Raw genomic sequence first — 8,598 nt, 5'->3', positions numbered from 1 at the left:
ACACCCAAGGGTTAAAGCCCCCCCCCCCCCTATTTAACTAATATTTTTTTTAAGTTACACTTTATTTTGATAGTCCACTTTAGATATTCTACTAACTATGAGTAACCTTGCAACTACATGTCAACTAATTCTCATTAATTTGCAACTACATGTCTACTAACTTAGACTGTTAGGTTTAGGGTTAGTAGAATAAGTTGACATATACTTGCAAAGTTTCTTATAGTCAGTATGTTGTATGTTGTGGGGCCCATCAAAATAAAGTGTTAGAAGACATTAAGCAGACAGTCTAATACTCTAATGACTGCTAGTTGACATGTAGTTGCAAAGTTACTTACTGTTAGTAGAATGTCTAAAGTGGACTATCGAAATAAAGTGTTATACCAATGTTTAAATGCAATTCATACATAGAATGACCTGAATACCTATCCACCATATTATGTAATGCAACTCCCCAAACTTAATAACTCATATTTATTTAAATAATAATTTTACCTTGATTATTATAAACCTTTTTACCTTGATTATTATTTAAACCTTTTATTTATTTATTTTAGAAACCAACTATTAATGTACACATGATGTTAAAATAGTAATAACAAGAATACTATTAATATCTATTTCTTTATTAGTAAATCATAAATATTTAGTAAACAATTATAATTATTAATTTTATCATGATTTTTTTTATTTTAGAAAATAAAGATTAAGATGTGTAGATGGTTTCATTGTGTAAGCAAAACGTTGTTACCTTACCAGAACTTAATGACATTTTCTTAAAGATGTTTTAAAAGTTTTCATAATCATGTAAAATTACACAAATGCAAAGAGAAAAAATTATACTTTTTTTTTCTTTTTCTTTTTTTTTTTTTTAAATTAAGAATTTGGCACATTTATTTAACTACAGTTTTCTTTTTTTATTTATCATGGACACTAATTGACAGCAATTGATTTGCTTTCTTCCTTAGCTTTACATTTTCTTATGTGCATTTTCAAAACTTTTCTAAAAGCCCTTTGTTCCGGACATTTGAAATGCTTGGTCATTGTTTAAAAAAAAATCTCAAAAACTGAGGGTAAGAGAAAAGAGAAAGTAAGTGGGCTTGTTACGATGACAGTAAATTCGGAACCTTCTTCTGGCATGTTTTGTTATAACTCTGAATAGAAGTTGAAAGGATATCTCCACTTGCTTGCGTCACTGGAGTGTCTGTGAGCTGCTCTTTTTGGTCGGTTTGCACGAGACGGACTAATGACACAGACAAGAGGTTTGGTCACTTGGCTGAACAGTCTCCATTGAGCTTGTCATTCAAGCTTCTGTTTGTGGAGGTTTTCTTTCTCCTCCATCCTCCTCTCGTCTCCTCTCTTTCCATCTTTTTTCTCTCTCATCTTTTGACGCGATGATGGAGATGTGTGTCCCAGGTGGCCCACTCATCAACACACAAGGGATCTGGCTCCTTATTTCAGACAAAAACATCACACTCTTTGTTGTCCAAAGGAAAAGATGTGGATGAGGATTTACCCAGGAGAATCTGCCCTCCCCATTGCCCACCAAAAGCCGTCTCCGCCCCCTGCCGTCAAAGAGAAATGTCAATCAAACGAGGGCATGAGGTCTGTTGAAAAGGTCATCCAGTGGTGGTCATTTCAGCCATTGTGTTCCTCTCATGAATGGAAAAGACAATCCAATGTGTCCAACTGACCTCACTTTGGACTAACTCCCCCTTCAGATATACTGAGAGGAAGATTTAGACATCTAGACGCAGCGTTGCGATTGTTCGTGAATCACAGGTCCCGGAGTCCTTGAGAAGATGATGAGCTTGAGGCTGCACTTTTATGAAGATTTATGAGCAGCTCTTGGAGGTTTTTAGATGTCTAGGTATGGCACATTCCATGAATAAACTTTAGTGTCTCTTTTTTTTTTTTTTTAAGATATTAAATGATGTAACATGCCTCACTTCAGAGGTCTGGACCCTTTTGGCTGTATCTAACAATTAAAATCATACAGCAATAGCGTCATTGTGACATGATATTTAGCCATGCCATACATTTTGTGTACAATGATCTTGCCACATTCATTTTTTTTTTTTTACATTTATTAAAAATGTGATACACAAAAAAAAGATTATTAGATCATTTCTGAAGTATGATGGCGAAGATAAATGTTGTATTATATTTATTTTCTTTATATATAATATGTATATATATATATATATATTATTGTGTACATTTTGCTGACTATACTGATTTAATGTTTAATGAAGATGTTTTACTTATATTTAGAGATTTTGGCTACAGGCTTGCAAAAAGTGGCAAACCTCATTAAAATAAAAAAGAATATCAAATGTAGTTTGACCTCCTAGATTTGGCAAGTTAATAAAAAAAAAACAGGTTTTATTTTGTACCCCATTCATTGTAAGTGGCATTCAAAAGTTTGATGTCAGTACTTTTTTTGGAAAGAAATTATTTTATTCAGCAGGGATTCATTAAATTGTTAAAAAGTGACAGTCAGTACAATTATCATGTTATTTTGTTTCTTGAGAATAATTTCTGAACAATAATGTGACACTGAAGACTGGAGTAATGACTGCTAAAAGTTCAGCTTTGCCATCACAGAAAAATAGAAAATAATTATGTAGTAATATTATTCACAATATTAAAGATATCAGAAATATATATATATAAAATAAACGTATCAAAATTCTTATCAACCCCAAATTATGAATGGTAGCATATTTTTTCTAAGAAAAATTATCTTTTACCTTTCCTCTGTCCATTCACTACAGACACACCAAGCAGTTTGTTTATCTTCTTATAATGTGTGTTTAAGTAATTATTTCTCACTAATTACTTAATTGTTAAACCAAATATCATCCCACATGGAACCATTTAACATGGCATGAGACCTCCAGTGACATGGATTCCTTTGAAGAGACCGCAAATAATCCCCATTCAATGAAGCACCGAATGTGAATCACACCATGGGACTCTCAAATAATCGTTATCGTCTTGTAAATATTTGATTACTCTATTTAAAACGATCTATTTGATTTCCTCTAGAGCTCTCCGCCAAGCCCTGTAGGTGGATTATTTAGTTTTATCCAAACAGTTTATACCAGGCCGCAGCTTCACTTACGACACTATGTGGGCAGCTTACAACTCAGAGATACACATGAAACATGAGGTTTAAAAAAAAAAAAAGAGCAACTTCTTCATCATCACAAACACAGTTTCCCAGGACGCGAGACACCTGGGCTTTACAAATTAAACTGAGACTATGACGACGATGTTCAGAGTATATTAGGTGTATAACAAGTCAGGTTTTGCAATGACGTCTTAGTAGAAAGGAAGTGGACTTTCTCAGAACATGAAGGACCCACAGCATGTGTCAGAAAATACAAGTAGGTAAAGAGATGAGAGGGAAAATTCAGTGAACCTACTGTCGCTTTGAAGGCGAACGAGGGGATTGATAATGAGAAAACGCTCAGGGTGACAGAAAAAGTGGGGTTTAAGGGGAGAGAGGATTAAGGTTAAAAGTCACAAAGGTCACACAAGAAACCAGTTCACATCCACTCTGCTGATGCCTAAAATACTAATTGAAGGCACGGGAAAAGACGTCTAATAGATTAACAGCAGACACATTTATTCCCACGTCTCTAAGAAAGTGATTAATTTATTTTTCTGAAATAGAAAGTTGGCCAATAAATTTTAGATCAATTCAAAAAAAGTATAACAAAAAGTATAGACTATTTGTTTGCATATTTGGGGAGAAGTATATACAAATAGGCTATCGATTACAGCCTCAAATACAACTGACTGTCTTGAGTTCTAGATCTTCAAAACAAGGAGACTGTTTATAACAATCCTAGCTCATTGTTTTTTTAGGATTTACCCTGCAGCCACAGGACGTCAGGCTGGCAGACTATTCTCCAGAGAATTGAGCTTCTCAGATCAGTAATCTGTCTGGGAATCCCTTCTCACTATTACCAAACCCAACTGGTTAACAATCTGTGCTTCAGTTGTTGCATATGCTATGTTCACATTTTTTTGTAAAGAAATTCATACTTTTATTCAGCGTTAAATTGATCAAAAGTGGCAGTAAAGACTTACATTGTTACCAAAAATCGAAATACCGAAAATATTTCAAATAAACGCTGTTATTTTGAGTTTTCTATTAATCCAAGAATTCTGAAAACGATATCACGGTTTCCACAGAAATATTAAGTAGCACAACTATCTCAACATTGATAAAAATAAGAAGACAAGCATATTAGAATGATTTCTGAAGGATCATGTGGCACTGAAGACTGGAGTGATAACTGCTGAAATTTCAGCTTTGCCATCACAGGAATAATCTACATTTGAAAAAATATATATTTTTTTTATAATTTTTTTTATTGTAATAATATATTTTACAATATTACTGTTTTTAGTGATCGAATAATAGGTGTCTTGAATCCTATTAACAAAGTTATAACTTTTTTGGCTCTAAATATTAGAGCTGTGGCAAAGGACATCCTATTAAAGATACCTTAACTGTGTCACAGGTTGATGTCTATACAGACGTGGACAGACTGAGTTCTTCAGGCATGTCAGGCTGTTTCACATACACAAGATTAAGTAGCAAAAGTGACATCCAAGACCAATCGGGCCACCCAGGAGAACTGCAACCAGCGGAAAGGCTGTCAGAGCCCCCCTTTACACCATTAATCTTCAAGCTTCTCCTGTGCTGCCAACTCGCATCTCCTTCAAACGGGACAGGAGAGTGAGAGAGGGAGGGAAATGGAGAAAAGTAAAGCCACTCTGTTTTTCTCCTTTTGCTTTCCCATAGATTAACTCTTTGAGAGACAATGTGTTACTTATCAATTGTGTTTACTAGTATTTCGGCACAGGTTGGGTTTTCTCATATTGTCTTTTATAAACAAGTATTATGATCTTTACATAATATAAAGTATGCACAGCTTTGACATTTTGATATCTTTTGATGAAAGATGCAAAAAATAATAATTATAGATTGAAAGACAATCTAAATGCCAAAATATATTTTCAGATAAGGTGAACATCATTCACATCATTTTACAACTTTAAGTTGGCAGAAACAAAAACACTCCTTGCTGATTTGGAAATCAATGTGTTTATGTCCCAGACAGGACCACCTCACTCACACCATCTCTGTGGCGGTAGATGAATGGGCCTCATTAAAGCAAAATGGAGATTCCAGCACTGAAGTGTGGGGATGGCCCTTGGAACTTTCAATTCTTTCACTTATCAATAGGTACTTTGATCTCATGCTTAGAGAAGATTCCCGGTCCCTTTACTGGTGACGCATATATAACCTAATGACAATGAATGGTGAAATGCAGAAGTAAAAGAACGATCCAGGAACTGATAAATAGCGGAAAATGAGTGTGTTATGTTGTGGCATGCCTGAAGTCCCAAGAGAGGGTTGTCTTGCTTCAGTCCAGTCCTGTGAACTGAGGAGGAAATCGACCCATCTAGAGAGAGCCTTTGAAGTTCATAGACCTGAACTCAAATTAAGGGACATGCCATGTATGCTTGCTTTTTTCTTCTTCTCCTTTTATAGAGCATTTTCCCCCTATTGTTGGGATATAGTGGATAAGGAAATAAAGTTAAATGTAAAAAAAGCATGAAGGTTATTTTATGCATATTTTGCTTTATATGACATGCTTCATATTCATACATTAAGCTGCATGTTTTTAGAATTTTAATGTGAGGCCTACTGATTGCAGTCATTCAAACTAGTAGACTGCTTGCATTCTTTTTTCAATAATTTGTTTAAATAAACTGCTTTTCTATGACATTTCTGTACAACAGAAATGTTATTTGCTCTCATAATTATCAGTCACTAGACACCACAGGTGTCACGTTAACTAAAAAAAATCACCATTTGGTGAGTCAGCCATATGTTAAAAACGCATGCAATTGTTAAAACCGATGTAATGAATTAAATTATGGGAAAAATGTACTTTTTTATATATACAAGTTATCACCCGTTCGTACTAATTATGCTTCATTCGATGCTTTGGGTGAGCCAAAATTCCTTAACTAGGGCAAATGATGCAACCACACAAAACAGCGCGAAATCAAATTCAGGCGTTTTAAAGAGTCGTTAGCTCTGTATCAGAAACAGACACCTCCAGAGATGCTGTAATTTTCACTTGTAGTTCACTAAGAATTTCAGACACTTTTAACTCAAAAGTTTGTACTCTCCCTTCACGAAGAGAAGAAATACGCATCGCTTGAGTTTGGACGCTGTGTGTTGCCGTACAGCGCACAGACCATGTCAACATGGCGTCTTCAATGTCATTCTTTAGTTTAAACCGAATTATCTCTCTTAACTCTGTCACAAAAATATTTGTGAATCCTGCCAGGTAAAAACCAGTAATTCAAATAATTGTTTTGTGTTTGTATACATACGTGCAAAGAAACAATGCTCGGTTTGTTTGTTTATCTGTTTAGAGTTACACTGTTAGCTGGTTAGCTAACGTTAACTGACATAGCCAGAGTGTCATCTCTTTCGTGTGTGTGTGTGTGTGTGTGTGTGTGTGTGTGTGTGTGTGTGTGTGTGTGTGTGACGAACACTAACAGATAGTATTGTCCCGCCTTTAAATGTAAAAGGTTGTTACGTGTGTAACGTGTTGTTAGTCATTTGTAACAGGTAGAAATGAAACTGACCAATTTTAGTGATAAATACCGTTCAATTTTTTCTGAGCAGGTGTGTTGGTTTATATTTTCACAAGTCACTGTGATTGTAACAGTAAGTTATACGTTAGCGGTTTGTTTGAAGGTTAGCCCATTGACTTTCTGTATAAACGAAAATACAGACTCTTCATTATGTTACTGTAAACTGAATCTAGTAGAGGCTAACCTATGGATTATTACTTTGATAATCTAATATAGAAGTTTTGAAATTGGCAAGATAATGCTCATATCACCTTGCAAGACCTTTTATTGACCAGCTATGTAGTCTGCACATGTTGGAAATGGTGCTGCTGTCTTCTAGTCCCGATTAACTTTAGACTTGAGCGTTTCTACTGTAATAATTCTAATATGATTTTTTGATTTAGTCAAGATTGTTCTCATCTTAAATCGTCTTTCTTCTGGCTAGATATCAGATCAGGAGCCAGCAGGCTTGGTGCTGACTCTAACTGATAGTATGCATTAACATAAAACAAATAAAATCTTGTCAGAAGATGTAGGTTCTGCACAAGACATTGCATGTCCGTTCTTTTTCAGGAATAATTATGATCGGAATAATATTACGTTTTTAAGAGTATTTGTAATGCTGTGTGGTGAAGATCGTGGTGAAGTTTTGATCTGTGGAAGTAGAAGTCATGCTTATGGGAAATGTGGGTTTGAGTGTGACCCCCCCCCTTTCTATACATAATTTTCAGTCTATCAATAAAATGTCAAAATATATCATATATTTTGTATGCACAATGCTGAAATCTCTTCACAATGTCACAATGCACACAGCATCTTCCTTTGTCTTTCTTATTTTGCAAATTAAATGAAAAAATACATTTTTTTTTAACATTCATAAAATTTAGGTTCTAAACATAACTCTTTTGGTTGCATAACACATTGGAACTTACTCATGAAACAAAAGCAGAGCTGATTTCTGTTTAAATAATTTTTAAAATTATTCTTCTGTAAATCGTTGCATTCATTCAATGCACCAGTTTATATGGGAACATAATTCTAAACAATTTAACACAGAAGTTCACTCTGCTTGTGTTTAATGAATATTCAATTTGACAGGAGGTTTGTGGTCATAAAATCATCCTTCATAAGGTAAAGAACATTCTGTGAAAATGTAACCTTGATTTCTTTAATATTGACCGAGTAAGACCATGTCAAAGATTGAAATCATAGTGAAATTACTGGTTGAAATCAAACTTTGATGCTTGTTATCTCGTAATTAGATTTTGAGACTTTAGCCTGGATTTCACAGAGAGGGTCACAAATTTGAAAGCAGCTTTACATTTCCTCACCTGTCAGCCATGTGTCATTCACTTAAAATCCAAATGAGAGATCAGTGAGTGCTTCTGTCGCTAGCCATTCAGAATTATTGTTTGTCTATGAGACTAGTTACTGTTTCATTTCAAAGGCTGTGACTGTAGACTGGCAGGATGACACCAATGGCTGTTTGTTTCTAACTGGCTTATAGAAGTCTGCCAGAAACTCAGCAGGCAGAATTAATGAGGGCCGAGGAGAGAGCTGTGTGGCTTCCTCTCTCCTGTCTCTTGACACACATCCCCCTCCTTCAAAACACTTTACTGTGCCGTTGTTGTACCTAACTACAGGTTTTTTTGTGTGTCTCTGCTTATCTCTATTATTTTAAAAAATTCATCTTCCTGTTTTGCAGGCCAATATGCACGTCAGGATGGAGGCTGGCAGAACAACAGGGACAGGGATCCCAGCTCATCACTGTGGATGAGAAACTGGTATACACATTGGCAGTTTTTTTTTTCTTTGGGCTGTTTTTGAACTGTGTTTGTACTGGGTCACGATTCTTATATGCTTTTGTAATTATGTAAAAGTTAAAATTCTTCATCACTGGTCAGAAACCAAATATAAATATATATT

General features: G+C 35.0%; 1 protein-coding gene across 1 annotated transcript in view; it reads left to right on the top strand.

Moving 5' to 3' along the window:
* Window positions 1–6,129: 6,129 nt before the first annotated feature.
* The window catches only part of LOC107599174 (NADH dehydrogenase [ubiquinone] iron-sulfur protein 4, mitochondrial-like), a 21,430-nt gene continuing 18,961 nt past the window's right edge, over window positions 6,130–8,598 (top strand). The window contains exons 1-2 of the mRNA XM_016290690.1: window positions 6,130–6,380; window positions 8,378–8,456. Coding sequence (XP_016146176.1) covers window positions 6,298–6,380; window positions 8,378–8,456 — 162 coding nt within the window. The 5' untranslated portion in view covers window positions 6,130–6,297. The remainder of the gene's footprint in view (window positions 6,381–8,377; window positions 8,457–8,598) is intronic.

Source organism: Sinocyclocheilus grahami, unplaced genomic scaffold (genome assembly GCF_001515645.1).
Source record: "Sinocyclocheilus grahami isolate Dianchi unplaced genomic scaffold, SAMN03320097.WGS_v1.1 scaffold262.1, whole genome shotgun sequence".
Lineage (NCBI taxonomy): Eukaryota > Metazoa > Chordata > Actinopteri > Cypriniformes > Cyprinidae > Sinocyclocheilus > Sinocyclocheilus grahami.
Note: the sequence above shows the minus strand (reverse complement) of the source record. Positions and strands in the feature narration are given on the sequence as shown.